At 37.4% G+C, this 15,318-nt stretch overlaps 1 protein-coding gene across 1 annotated transcript in view; it reads left to right on the top strand.

The window, feature by feature from the left end:
* Positions 1 to 14,664, top strand: part of EPHA6 (EPH receptor A6) — a 984,716-nt gene extending 970,052 nt beyond the window's left edge. The window contains 2 exon segments of the mRNA XM_056138519.1: positions 12,866 to 13,015; positions 14,192 to 14,664. Coding sequence (XP_055994494.1) covers positions 12,866 to 13,015; positions 14,192 to 14,306 — 265 coding nt within the window. The 3' untranslated portion in view covers positions 14,307 to 14,664.
* Positions 14,665 to 15,318: the final 654 nt, after the last annotated feature.

The following is a 15,318-nucleotide window of genomic DNA, read 5'->3' as shown; positions in this document are numbered from 1 at the left end:
TTTATAACTGACAGCATTCTTAGTAAGCCCCCATTTAAAATTTTTCAAATATCCAAATTTTCTTACAATCACTTAACTTGTGTTGAAGAGGAAGCCTAATTATATAGAGAGGATATTTCTTTCTCTAACCAAATATATAAATTCTTCCTTCAAGAATTCTTGCTGTGGGGCTGGAGCGATAGCACAGTGTGTGGGGCATTTGCCTTGCACGTGGCCGACCCAGGTTCGATTCCCAGCATCCCGTATGGTCCCCCGAGCACTGCCAGGAGGAATTCCTGAGAGCATAAATCAGGAATAACCCCTGTGCATCGGCGGGTATGACCCAATAAAAAGAAAAAAAAAAGAATTCTTGCTGAATTTTTTCTTCAAGTCAACTAACATACATATATAGGTTCTGTTACAGTTAGTAATCTACTCTTTTTTTATATCCTTTATAACAGGATAGTATAAAATATAGTACCTGAATCATGAGATGAGAAACTCGTGTCAAAGCAGTGATATTGAAAAGGAGCTCTTGTGGCTCTAGGTCTCACTATAGTTATATACGAACCCTTTGCTCCGTGCCTTTTGATTCCCCCTGTAAACGTTTTCCCTCCACTCTAAAATTTGAAGATGGAGATAGGCTAGCATTTTCACATGGCAAGGAATAGCTAAGCAAAGAGCATATCCATCAATATAACAACAATGCAGACCAGGCATTTATTCTTCCATTAAATGAAGTCAGTCACTATCATGGACCAAACTTCTGTAGAGAATATTTACATCTAGTCAGTGAAGTGATGATCACTCATTTCATTAACTGCTGTTATAAGGCCTGTGATCAGGCTTACAGGGAATCTAAAGACACCTAAAGTACAATTCCTGCCATTAATGTGTTTCAACTTCCTCAATAAAAAATTCTTCTTTTGAATGGATTTTTCCAAGAAGTAATTCAGCTGAAGCACAGAGATATATGCTCTTAGCATACTTGTTTATAATTAAATAATGTTAGCAATCTAGGTGTAACTCAGGAATTAATGAATTATATGAAAATTATGCATTCATTTTGAGAGTAGAGATTGTTTTGTTTGAGGTGGGAGGGGGCTTTGGGCCACACCCCAGAGGCAACTCCCAGCTCTGTGCACAGGAATTGCTTGGGGTCAGCTACATGCAAGGCTAGTGCTTTAATCCATGTACAGATATACACTTTATATTTACATGATAAATATAAAATGAAAAACTTTTTTATTTTTTTAATATATTTTTTATTTATTTGTTGAATCACCCTGAGAACAGTAACAAAACCTTTCAGAAGCCTTTCAGTTCAAGTCTCGGTCGGTCATACAATGATCAAACACCTGTCCCTTCACCAGTGCACATTTTCCACCACAAAGAACACCAGTATACCCCCCTCCCACCCACCCCCAATCTGTGTGGCAGATTTCCACTTTACTTTCTCTCTCTCTCTTTCTCTCTCTCTTTCTCTCTCTCTCTCTCTCTCTCTGTCTCTCTCTCTCTCTCTCTCTCTTTCTCTCTCTCTCCTTTGATCACATTCAATATTATGACAAAAGACCCACCACTGTTATTTGGAATTTTCCCCAACATTCAGACCTGCCATAAAGACATCACTAGAAAATTTGTTTTCTATGTTGATTATGAAGAGCATATGATGTTGTGTGGCCACAATAGCAGCCACGCAAATTTGGATTTCTAATATTTTAGCAATAAACCTAAATAATCCTAGAGGGATTACTGCCAGAAACCCCTGGGTTCCGAGATTAGTATGTGTGCCTCTGGGTTCATGGTCGGTCAGAAGCTGGAGGAGGCATTTGAGGGTGGCAACCTGGAGCATTGTCATGGTGGGGAGAAGGACCGATTCAGCCCCCCCATCCCATGAAGCCCTACGTGCCTCGTCAATGGAGTCACATACCTGGCTGTTTGTTAGGCTCTAAAAAATGCAGGCCACAATGTTGCCGCCACAGAGAGGGACAGGCAGAGGGACAGACTCCCTTCCCCTCCCAGGGCGGCATAGCAGCCTAGTTAAATACACAGTCCACATACATTTCGGTTTGGCATTATCTTTTGCTCAGATTTTCCCACCACCATTCAAGCCTGATTTTCAAGAAGAAATGTTGCATGATTTATTTTTCATAAAACTTTTAAGGATAAAAAGCTTCTTTTTAATGTGAATGCTTATTGATAATCTTAGAACTTCCTAGATTTAAAATATGAGTCAGAAAGAGAGGGATAGACATAGAAAGATTGCATTCATCTAGGGATATAAAGTAAGAAAATATGAGATTAATACCCAAGAATAGCTGAGATCAGCACCAGGAGGATTACTCCATAGCTTAGAGGCCAGCCAGGCATTCTAGGGGAAAGGGCAGCTAGAATAGAGAAAGGAGCACCAAATAAAGGCTGTTTGGAGGATCCTCCCAGGAGGGGAGATGCATGTTGAAAGTAGACTATGTGGCAGGATGGATTAGAAAATTGAACCCAACATTCTGCTGCCTGCAAGAAACACACCTTAATAGTCAAAGCAAACACAGACTCAGAGTCAAAGGCTGGAAAACAATCCTACAGGCAAACAGCTCCCATAAAAAAGCTGGGGTAGCCACCTTAATATCAGACCACATCGATTTCAGAGTGAAGAAGGTCATAAGAGACAGTGAAGGCCATTTCTTAGTGATCAAAGGATCTGTACAACAGGAAGAACTTACAATAATAAATGTATATGCACCTAATGAGAGACCAGCAAAGTACTTAAAACAACTACTCATAGATTTGGAAAAAGACATCAATAGCAACACAATACTAGTGGGAGACTTCAACACCACTTTGTCACCTCTGGATAGATCAACCAGACTCAAACTTAGCAAGGACATACTTAATCTGAGGGAAATAATGGAAGAAAGGGACTTAGTAGATATATACAGGACACTTCATCCTCAAAAGACTGAATACACATTCTTCTCAAGCGTACATGGAACATTCTCCAAGATAGACCACATGCTGAGCAACAAAACATACCTCCATAAAATTAAGAAGATAGAGATTGTATCAACAATCTTCTCAGACCACAATGCGCTTAAATTAGAAGTAAATCACACACAAAAACAGAAAACTAAATCAAACACCTGGAAATTAAACGGTGCACTATTGAACAACAAGTGGCTTAGAGAGGAAATCAAAGAGGAAATCAAAAGATTCCTAGAAGCGAATGAAAATAAGGACACGAGTTACCAAAACTTATGGGACACAGCAAAAGCAGTCTTAAGAGGAAAGTTTATAGCTCTACAAGCATTCCTCAGAAAGGAGGAGCGAGCCCACATAAATAAACTAACCTCACAGCTTAAGAGCTTGGAGAAGGACCAACAAAAGGAGCACAACCCGAACAGGAGGAAGGAAATAATAAAACTCAGAGCAGAGATTTAACAAGATGGAAACCCAAAAAACAATCCGAAAGATCAATGAAACCAAGAGCTGGTTCTTTGAGAAAAATAACAATATCGATAAGCCTCTAGCAAAACTCACAAAGAAGGGGAGAGAGAAAACCCTAATAAACCAAATCAGAAATGAAAAGGGGGTCATTACAACAGAAACTACAGAAATTCAAAGGATCCTCAGGGAGTACTTTGAGAAGCTTTATGCCACGGAACATCAAAACCTCGAGGAAATGGATAAATTCCTAGACTCCTACAGACTCCCAAGGCTGAACCAAGAAGACCTGGAATACCTGAACATCACCACCAAGGAAATTGAAATGGTAATAAAAAGTCTCCCCAAGCACAGAAGCCCTGGCCTGGATGGATTCACTAGTGAATTCTTCCAAATCTTTAAAGAAGACTTACTCCCAATCCTCTTTAAGCTTTTCCACGAAATTGAAATATCAAAAACACTTCCAAAAAGTTTCTATGAAGCGAATATCACACTGATACCAAAAGCAGACAGAGATACCACAAAGAAAGAGAATTACAGGCCAATATCCCTGATGAACACAGATGCAAAGATCCTCAACAAACTACTAGCAAAGAGAATCCAACTACTCATCAAAAAGATCATACACCATGACCAAGTAGGATTCATCCCAGGGATGCAAGGATGGTTTAACATTCGGAAATCAATCAACATAATCCACCATATCAACAAAAGAAAAGATAAAAAGCATATGATCATATCAATAGATGCAGAGAAAGCATTTGACAAGATCCAGCACCCCTTTATGATGAAAACCCTAGCCAAAATAGGGATAGAGGGGACTTTCCTCAACATACTTAAAGCCATCTACCACAAGCCTACAGCAAGCATCATCCTCAATGGGGAAAAACTGAGAGTCTTCCCTCTAAGATCAGGGACGAGACAAGGATGCCCACTCTCTCCACTGCTGTTCAATATAGTACTGGAATTACTTGCAATAGCGATTAGGCAAGAAAAAGATATTAAGGGCATTCAGGTAGGAAAGGAAGAAATCAAGCTCTCACTATTCGCAGATGATATGTTACTATACTTAGAGAACCCAATAAACTCCACCAAAAAACTCCTAGAAACAATAGACTCGTATAGTAAAGTGGCAGGCTATAAAATCAATACCCAAAAGTCCATGGCTTTCCTATACGCAAACAGTGAGAGAGAAGAAAGCAACATGAAAAAAACAATCCCGCTCACAATTGTGCCCCAGAAAATCAAGTACCTAGGAATCAGCAACTAAGGAAGTAAAGGACATGTACAAAGAAAACTACAAAACGCTACTTCAGGAAATAAAAGAGGACATGAGGAAATGGAAAGATATCTCCTGCTCATGGGTCGGGAGACTTAACATTGTCAAAATGGCAATACTACCAAAAGCATTGCATAAATTCAATGCAATGCCTATAAGGATACCCATGACATTCTTCAAAGAAATGGAGCAAACACTCCTGAAATTTATATGGAACAATAAGCCCCCACGAATAGCTAGAGCAATTCTTGGGAAAAAGAAAATGGGAGGAATCAACCTCCCTAACTTCAAACTCTACTACAAAGCAGTAATAATTAAAACAGCGTGGTACTGGAACAAAAGCAGAACTGCAGACCAATGGAACAGGGTTGAATACACTGACATCTCCCCTCAATCATATGATCATCTAATCTTTGATAAAGGTGCAAGAAATGTGAAGTGGAGTAAGGAAAGCCTCTTTAACAAATTGTGCTGGCATCACTGGATGGCTACATGCAAAAAATGGGCTCAGAACTCTGCCTAACACCATGTACAAAAGTAAGATCAAAATGGATTAAAGACCTCAACATCAGACCAGACACCATAAGGTACATTGAAGACAAAATTGGCAAAACCCTCCATGACATTGAGGCTAATGGTACTTTCAAAGATGTCACGCCACTGGCCAAGCAAGTAAAAACAGAGATAGATAAATGGGACTATCTTAAACTAAGAAGCTTCTGCACCTCCAAAGAAACAGTGACCAAAATACAAAGACAGTCTACAGAATGGGAAAGGATATTCACCGAATACACATCTGACAAGGGGTTGATATCAAGGATATACAAAGTACTGGTTGAACTCCACAGGAAGAAAACATCCAACCCCATCCAAAAATGGGGCAATGAAATGAACAGAAACTTTCTCAAAGAAGAAATCCGAATGGCAAAAAAGCACATGAGAAAATGCTCTACATCATTAATCATCAGGGAGATGCAGATCAAAACCACAATGAGATACCATCTCACACCTCAGAGACTGGCCCACATTCAAAAGAACAAAAGCAACCGATGCTGGCACAGATGTGGCGAGAAAGGGACACTCCTTCACTGTTGGTGGGAATGCCGACTAGTTCAGACCTTTTGGAAAACAGTATGGACGTTTCTCAAAAAATTAGAAATTGAGCTCCCATTTGACCCAGCGATACCACTCCTGGGAATATACCCCAGAGAGGCAAAAATGTGTAGTCGAAGTGACATCTGCACTTGTTTGTTCATTGCAGCACTCTTTACAATAGCCAGAAACTGGAAGAAACCTGAGTGCCCAAGAACAGATGACTGGTTAAAGAAACTTTGGAGTACTATGTAGCTGTTAGAAAAGATGAAGTCATGAAATTTACATACAAGTGGTACAATATGGAAAGTATCATGCTAAGCGAAATGAGTCAGAAAGAGAGGGATAGACATAGAAAGATTGCATTCATCTGGGGGATATAAAGCAACAAAATATGAGATTAATACCTAAGAATAGCTGAGATCAACACCAGGAGGATTACTCCATAGCTTAGAGGCCAGCTGGGTATTCTAGGGGAAAGGGCAGTTCAGATAGAGAAGGGAGCACCAAATAAAGGGTGTTTGAAGGATCCTCCCAGGAGGGGAAATGCATGTTGAAAGTAGACTATGGACTGAACATGTTTGCCACTCAATGCCTCTTTTGCAGACCACAACACCCAAAAGGAGAGAGAGAACAAAGGGGAATGGCCTGCCACAGAGGCAGGGTGGGAGGGGGGGTGGGGGGGATATTATCCATGGTGGTGAAAAATGGGCACTGGTGGAGGGATGGGTATTTGATCATTGTATGACCGAAACCCAAGCACAAAGATTTGTAAATCTACAACTGTACCACTGTACCTCATGGTGCTTCACTAATTAAAAAAAAAAAAAGTAGACTATGGACTGAACATGTTTGCCACTCAATGCCTCTTTTGCAGACCACAACACCCAAAAGGAGAGAGAGAACACAGGGGATTGCCCTGCCACAGAGGCAGAGTGGGATGGGGGGGGATGGGGTGGGAGGGATATTATCCATGGTGGTGGAAAATGGGCACTGGTGGAGGGATGGGTATTTGATCATTGTATAATCGAAACCCAAGCACAAAAAAATTGTAAATCTACAACTGTACCTCATGGTGTTTCACTAATAAAAATATTTTTTTAAAAATATAGTACTACTGTAAACTCAAAGGATACATTAGAATATAAATTTTGGCGTTATCAATGGTATTCATTTCTACATGTTAAATGTATCCATAATATGTATTTATTATGTCTCATTACCAGATTCTCATAACTAGATTCTAGGCCTTTCTCTAATCTAAACTAACCATAATTTTTACCTGAGATTTATTACAATGCCCCCTCCATATATTTTCTAAAGAAAGTAGTAGACCTTTAACCTTCCCTTCCACTATATATACTTTTTTTTCAAGTGTGCAATTCAGGTTTTTCTATAAAGACGTTTCTCAGGTGGGCATCTCCCACTAATCACCAAATAGCAGAAATTTCTACGTGCTCAGCAAATAACAAACTGAATTTATCATTGTACATGGTTGATAAGAAAGGGCATTTATTGTTTATTAGGCAGTATTGCAGAGAATTCATGTGAAGGTGATGGTACACAGCCCTCAAAGCCAGAAAATAGCAGCATTTTTCAACTTCATTACAAGATAAGGTGAAGGAAAAGTTATTGCACAGTGGCTGAGAACAATGAGGGGACCCTGACCCTACTAAATCAACTGCCAATGCAGCCATACAGAGGCCAGAGAGTAACTAGGTTACTGAACATGTGCAGAAAGAAAGGGAATTATGGTATTGAAATGTTCTGGGAGCAAATTGTGTATGCTTCTGAACAGAGAAATAGGCCATTTAAGCCATTCAGTACACAGAATGTCTTCCTACGACCTTTCTATACCAAGGGCAATAAATTAGCAAATTACATTCCCAGTCACCAATTATATAAAATTGTGAAAGTTCAAGAGTTACTCCAGTGTTACCTCAGGATAGAAAAGTAGACGTTTTCTGACTGCATCAAGAATGACATAAGAATAGGAGGTCATACATATCACTTAGATATAATATTTTAATTTTGTTAAATTTTAACAGAATTCTTTGACAAGTAAAGAAAAAAATGCCAAAACCACATTGTTTTGAGATGGAATATTTCATTTTCTAGCATATGTGGTTTCTTTATGTTAATAATAAATTAGTCTTGATTGTTGGTGTTTGAGCTTAGATGGTTAAATATAGAAATATTTCTTCCAATGTTGGTCCAACAAAATTGATCAAATCATTTAGAAAAAATAATGCATAAGCTGTACTAAAGTTTGATATCTAAACTGAGCACTAGACTAGTATAAAGACTGAATAATGCTGCAATTATAAATCGTGTTTGACTATTAGCTGTGGAGGCCTTTTATAGGATTATATGTGAATTTTAATTTATTTTATGATGCTTATTAATATAACCCTTTCTAGGAAATTAAGAGTATTGGTAGATAAAATTATGAATATTGGGGGCCGGGGGAGGGACAGTGATGGGATAAAATCTACACCTAGTTGTATTCAGGCCTGATTCCTGACTCTGCGCTCAGGTATCAATCCTGAAGAATTTTGGAGGGAGACTGTCAGGTGCCGGGTGGGTATATTGGGTACCAGGTTGCAAACCCTGGCCTAAATGTATACAAGACAAGTGCCCTACCCACTGCACTATGTCTCTGGACCTATGACAACTTTATAACCTTTGGACATAAGTGACTTTGTTTAATGTCAAGTCATGAATTATTCTTCTGTTAATAAGATTGAAACATTCCATAATCTAACAGTATTTCAGGCAGAGAGAGAGAATACATTTGATAAAGCCTTGCACATGGCTGACGGGTCTCAGTCCCCAGCACCCTATCTGGTCCCCAAGACCCAGCAGGAGTGATACCTGAACACAGAGCCAGAAGTAAGTCTGAGTACAACTAGGTGTAGCCTAAACACCCCCACTCCACCCCAAAATAACACTGCAGCTTATAGTGTATAAATAAAAAGTGGTAAGAAAATCATGTAATAGCAATTAATGGTAACCAAACTCTATACGGGACCAGAGTAGTCACATGCACACATTTAATTTATGCTCATTCAAATTACAATAAGGAATAAAAGCCCCTAGTTTTCCTTGTCACCTCTCTTCCCCCACATCCCACCTTTAACTGGATTCCACCTTAGAAAAAGGAAAGTCAATGTAGCAATCAAAAAACGCAAAGAAATGAATGCTAGTTTAGTCCTGACAATTCGAAGGGGACCCATTCAGAGTCTGTACAGAGTCTTCTCAATTGCATCTTATACAGCCATGAATAACATCTCTAGCTATTATGCTTCTAACAACCTAGGTTCTGGTAATTTTGTGCAATTTAAAGAATTTTAACTTGATTGTTAGAGATTTTCAATTTTTATCTTATGCACAGACTTTAAAACCTAACTCCCACTCCTTATCTTTTTAACAAAATAATACCATAGTTATATATAGCTTATATTGATGTTCCTCATAGTGGAAAATTTCTATTTCCATGTGATCTAGTGATAAACACTCATTTACTATAACTTTCTACTTAAAACTAAAACAGTTCAACTGTGAATGGGAAGACATTATGACTAAATATTTCAGTATAACTTTTTTCAGTTCTGTCTCTAATTACATCTCTCTCAATTTTTCCCTTTCCAATTTAAAAAAAAATTAAAAACAGGGTAAATAAAATTGGAATTTTTGGACATAAACATTCTAAAATAACATTCTTTGCAAATTGGATTATAATTCAATCATTTATTTGGAGGGAAATTTTTAAATACTTAAAATTACTGATTTAATTCAAACACCAATGTTTTAAGGAACACTGTTACGGCTTCCTCATTCATATAAACTCTTGTTCTAATCATTTTAAATGATATATTTTTAATCCCAAGGGAAAAATAACCTGTATATTATTATTATAGAATGATTTTTAAAACCATGTGAAAGAAGTTAACATTTTTCATACATTTCTGTAAGAAGACTAATAGAGTTTATGTCCAGGTTGCTGAAAAATACAGTTCTAAGTTTTTCCTGCTAAATTTTCTGAGGCTAAATTTTTATTCTTTATGACTCTATCTTATGTAAAATTGTTTTGTATATATGTGTATATGCATACATTCCCTGGCCGTTAAAGAGTAATATCTTTGTGTTATTCTTATACCAAAACTATAAAAATATTTCCAAAAGAAATACCTTTTGAGTTATATCTTAGAAGCAAAACTACAAATTCCTGTAGTGCTTACTTGAAAACCATCAAGTGCTAGACCCCTTTCCTTGGCAACACAGCTGCATTGATAAAGTATAGCTTATAGACAGCTATACTTTAGACTCTATTGCACTATCACTGATATTATTTATACTAATAAGCTATAGCACAGCAAAAATTATTTTTAATAACAATATCTTTTTTGAATTTTAAGAACAAATGAATCTTTTTTCCCCATTTTATTTAACCACTGTGATTTACAAAGTTTTTCATGATGCATTTGTTTTAGACATTCAGTATTCCAATATCATAACAATTAGGTAAGAAAAAGATATCAAGGGCCTTAAGATAGGAAAGGAAGCCAAGCTATCACTAACTGCAGAGGACATAATACTACACTTAGAAAATCCTAAAGACTACAATAAAAAGCATCTAGAAACAAGAGATTTATGCAGCAAAGAAACAGGCTACAAAATTAATATCAAAAAGTCCATAGCTTTCCTCTATACAAATAATGATAGAGAAGAAAGAAATACTTAAAAATTAATCCCATTCAGAATTGTGCCTCAGAAAATCAAGTACAGAAGAATCAGCTTAACTAAAAAGATGAAGGACCTATACAAAAATACAAAACACTACTTTAAGAAATAAAAGAGGACATGAGGACATAGAGACGCATTCCCTGCTTATGGATTGAGTGGATTAATATTGTCAAAATGGCAATGCTCCCCCAAACATTATATTCAGTGTGGTCCCTATAAGGATAACATTGACATTTTTCAAAGGAATAAATAAAACACATCTGAAATTCATATGGAACAATAAACCCCCATGAATAGCTAAAGTAATTCTTGGGAAAAAGAAGATGGGTGGCATCACCTTTTACAACATCAAACTGTACTACAAAGTAGTAGTGATTAAAACAACATGGTATGGGCTGGAGCGATAGCACAGCGGGTAACGCATTTGCCTGGCATGCAGCTGACCTGGCCGACATGAGTTCAATTTGTCCACCCCTCTCGAAGAGCCCAGCAAGCTACCGAGAGTATCTCGCCTGTACGGCAGAGCCTGGCAAACTCCCCATGGCGTTTTCGATATGCCAAACACAGCAACAAGTCTCACAATGTTACTGGGCCTGCTCAAGCAAATCAATGAACAACGGGAGGACAGTGACAGTGACAGTGGTATGGGAATAAAGAAAAACCCACAGACTAATGGAATAGAGTTGAATATCCTGACACAGACCCTCAAATACATGGCCACTTAATCTTTGATAAAGGAGCAAGAAATGTGAAGCGAAGCCAGGGAAGCCTCTTTAACAAATGTTAGGAAAACTGGGCAGCTACGTGCAAAAAAAAATGAAGAAAGGTCTCTATCTAATGCCCCGTAGCAGGCCCAAAATAATTTATTTTATATTGTTTATTACCACTAAACGGCTAGTGGAATGACCAAAAAACATTTCATTAAAAGAAAATTTGGGAAAATTATGAAAATTATTCTCACTTACCCTGCATCTCACATTAAGTCCTTGCCTGAGGGTCTACCAAGCTATCGTTGCTATCTGAGCCTTCTGTGATCATGTTTTTGTTAGTCAAGTTTAGTTGGCTTCTACATTACATTCCCCTTCGATCTTGTGTGCTCCTATTAGAATGTTTGTATTGTAGAGTTTGGGAATGTGGGGCACTCCAGAAAATCGAGGATATTTAACTGGGCAGTAACCAGTGTATGCAAGAAATTTTTGTGACTGGTTTATCTCTTTGGAGATTTCATTCTGAGGCTCTGGAGCAGGGCCGGTAGATGAGCTTACGTGGCAGCAGGAGTGGGTCATGAGTATGGCTGCAGGAACTTCTGGAAGCTTTGGGAGGTGGTGGGAGGATGCCCATAGCAAAAAAGGCCCAGAAATTTAAAACAAACAAACAAACAATGAAAGTGTGCCTGAACTTTTCCACAGTTTGGCATCTCTGAGGAGCTCAACTACCATGCAGTGGAGTCTGGCCTTAGTCATCTGCTGGAGTGTGTGTGGAGCTGCGGGGGCTTTCACAGGGCAGGAACTTGACCTACCAATCTTGATAAATGAATGAATAACTGAATCTTGATCCAGGGATTCCTTGCAAGAAAGAGATTAAGGGAGGGGCAGGGAGATAGTATAGATTTTATATATACCTTATGAGGCTCCCAAATTTGCATCACAAGGCCTCCCTAGCTTGCCATGCATCATTCCAGAGGCTCCTGAGCATCACTGATGTGGCCTCGGAGGACTCTGAACCCTGCCCAAATGGCCCTGGTAATCCCTGCACCACACAATACAAGCAGCACCACATCTTAAGGTCCTAGCACTTAAACAACTGTCAGACTGGCTGAGTGTGGCCATTGGGAGGACCCTCTCCCCCCTCAAAAGATGATAGGACTATCACAGCAAATTTGAAAAATAGGAAAAAGGGCATGGATTCAGAAGCAGTTCCAAGTGGTTAATAGTGAACAGCCTGTAGCAAGATACTTCCTTAATGAAGTTAAAAAGTGAACTGCTCCTCAAGTTTGAAAACCAAGTTTCATTCAAGAGATCAAAGTGAAAAGAAATGAGCAAGTGGTGGGTTTCCCCCCAGATCTCCATAGTATGAAACCAAGTACTTTCAAAAAACAGGAAAAATAAAAAGACAAAAGAAATTAACAAATGAAATTAACCAGATAAAAGTATCTGCTTTGAATTTGATGGAAAAATTCTTTTTATAAATGGAAAATGAGGACATTAGATGTAAAAAAAAAGCATTAGATGTTAAAGTATTGTACAAAGTATTGTAAAGTATTGTTAAGTAAGGTGGGTGATTCTTAATTTATCCAATATTAAATGACCTCTGTGGTTTTTTTCCTTGTAGAATGCCAGAATCCCCTGGTGAAGTTCCTGAGTATCCCTTGTTTGTCACTGTTGGTGACTGGCTGGATTCCATAAAGATGGGGCAATATAAGAATAACTTCTTGGCAGCAGGGTTTACAACTTTTGACTTGATTTCAAGAATGAGCATTGAGTAAGTGAACTAAGGTTAATACTATATTTAGATACCCAGCTCAGATATAAATTCAAATACATTATCAAGAACTCTGTGCTTAAACTGTCTTCAGGCTAGTATGGCCTTTCCACCTCACTTCCCACTATTTTTAACCAGTATTCTAGAAGTTGAGAATTATATTTTAACTACCATTCCTTTTAAAATATATTTAGTCCAAAGAGCTAGTTTTCATTTTTTAATGATTTATAAATGTGTGTTACTCTTGTTCATATAACATTGACAATACCATAGTTCTATTTTAGCATATTTTTATGATTCACATATACTAATATAGCAAAATGATAACTATTGCCTTGATCAAATGTAATAATTTTAATATAACAGTACATCATTTCATAGTTCAACAGTACTATAAAGGTCAATATTTTCCCACTGTCTCTGAGATTTTATTTCCCACTGTCCACTGAGATTTTATTGCCTAGGTGCAACAAAATATTCACCAAATTAAATGCAAAAATTGTAAGGCTAAATATGTTAAATTTTCATTATTAAGAAATATTAATAACATTCTTATATGGTGTGATATAATAGAATGGTGACTTTTGTTTTTAGGTATTGAAAAATGAGAACTCAAATGGAGTTCTGGTGAAATTTTATATTACTTCTTAAATTATTTGACTTCGACTTTGCTTTGTTTTTTGATCCAGACTCAGCAGGTACTCGGGGCTTATTCCTGACTCTCTACTCAGGAATTGCTCGTGGGATGGCTCATGAACCATACATGGTGCTGGAAATTTAACTAGGGTCAGCCATATTCAAGGCAAGCACCTTACCCACTGCTCTATCTATCTGGCCCAGAATTATATAATCTTTTGACCTGTAAAATGCCTGAACATTATAATACATCCCTGAGTTTGACATTTTTTCTTTTATTCTTAAATTTGAGATTACCTAACATTTGATACCAGAAGGAAAAGGTGAAACACTTGATATTCGTATATGAATGCACTCTCATTTTTCCAGCTATACAAGTCTTGTCAAATTAATAAAAGAAAATGATATGCTGAATATTTATCAAATCTAAATGTTCACTTCCTTTCTCTCAAGTTTAACAATACCTAAGTGTCTCTTCTCTCTTTGATTTTCTCTGTCTCTCTCTCTCTCTGTCTCTCTCTTTATTACTCTGTTTCTCAGTGACATTAGAAGAATTGGAGTCATACTCATTGGACACCAGAGACGAATAGTGAGCAGTATACAGACTTTACGTTTACACATGATGCACATACAGGAGAAAGGATTTCATGTATGAAAGAACTACAAGTACCTGTGTCTTGTGCCTCAGCATTTCTAAAATGAAAGATATCCTCTCTACTACCCTTTCTTCAGATTTTTCAGACATCACTTCACAAACTGCAATCTCCTGTCCTTCAGACTATGGGCACACACCTTTTGTTTATGCTTCCAACCTGAATTTTAAAATCATGCTTTATATTTCCTCTCTGAATGATGTAGGGGGAACAAAGACCCTGGCCCAGTGCAGATTATTACTGCACAATGGTAAATAACTCAGCATGGATGTGTAACTTTATATAACGGTCTTTGGGAAGCGTTCACAGATTTGACCCAGAGGAATTTGCCCAAGTATAGCATCTTTGACTTCAGAATATGATGAGAGTCGAAAATAGTTAACTTTTTAATCAGCATTGTGATCAAGTAGCTTCCAAATTGGCATTATTTCAAATAATTACAGTCAAATATAGGGATCTTATCATTATTTTATAATAGCTAGCTTAATTGCTAAGTGTCTAATATCAGAGTTGCAGAAATGGCCAGTTATTTCATGTAATGAGTTCTTTGTCAGGTGTTAGTATGTTGAAAAGAGAGTTGATCAGTGAGGGAGAGCATGGAACAGACTGTATTTTTAGACCTTCTAAGGCCTGCTTTGTCCATTTTTTTAAATTACTTTTATAGTGTCCTTCATCTCTCACAGTAGATTGTAGTTTAGGAGTTCTTCCCCTATATATTTTTTACTAACTATATAATATATCTCTCTTCTTATGAATATTTCCCTGAAATGACCTAGGATAAGTAAATTATTCTAGTGACTTTCATAGAGTGACATATAGAATAAACCATGGCTCTCCCTGGCATCATCTTCCAAAGTTTCTAAATGTAATAATCAAAGCACTGAAAAAATTCTCAGAGAAACTTCTTTGGACCAAAACAAAAAGATTATAGTCTCAGATTTAAGAATTTATTTAATTTCTTACATTTTATGGCTATATGGTAGCCCAAGAAAAATAACATATCTTTTTAGCTTA

Source organism: Sorex fumeus, unplaced genomic scaffold, assembly GCF_029834395.1.
Source record: "Sorex fumeus unplaced genomic scaffold, SorFum_2.1 ptg000129l, whole genome shotgun sequence".
In the NCBI taxonomy this organism is placed as follows: domain Eukaryota; kingdom Metazoa; phylum Chordata; class Mammalia; order Eulipotyphla; family Soricidae; genus Sorex; species Sorex fumeus.
The sequence above is the reverse complement of the archived record's forward strand: the minus strand, read 5'-3'. Positions and strand labels throughout refer to the sequence as shown.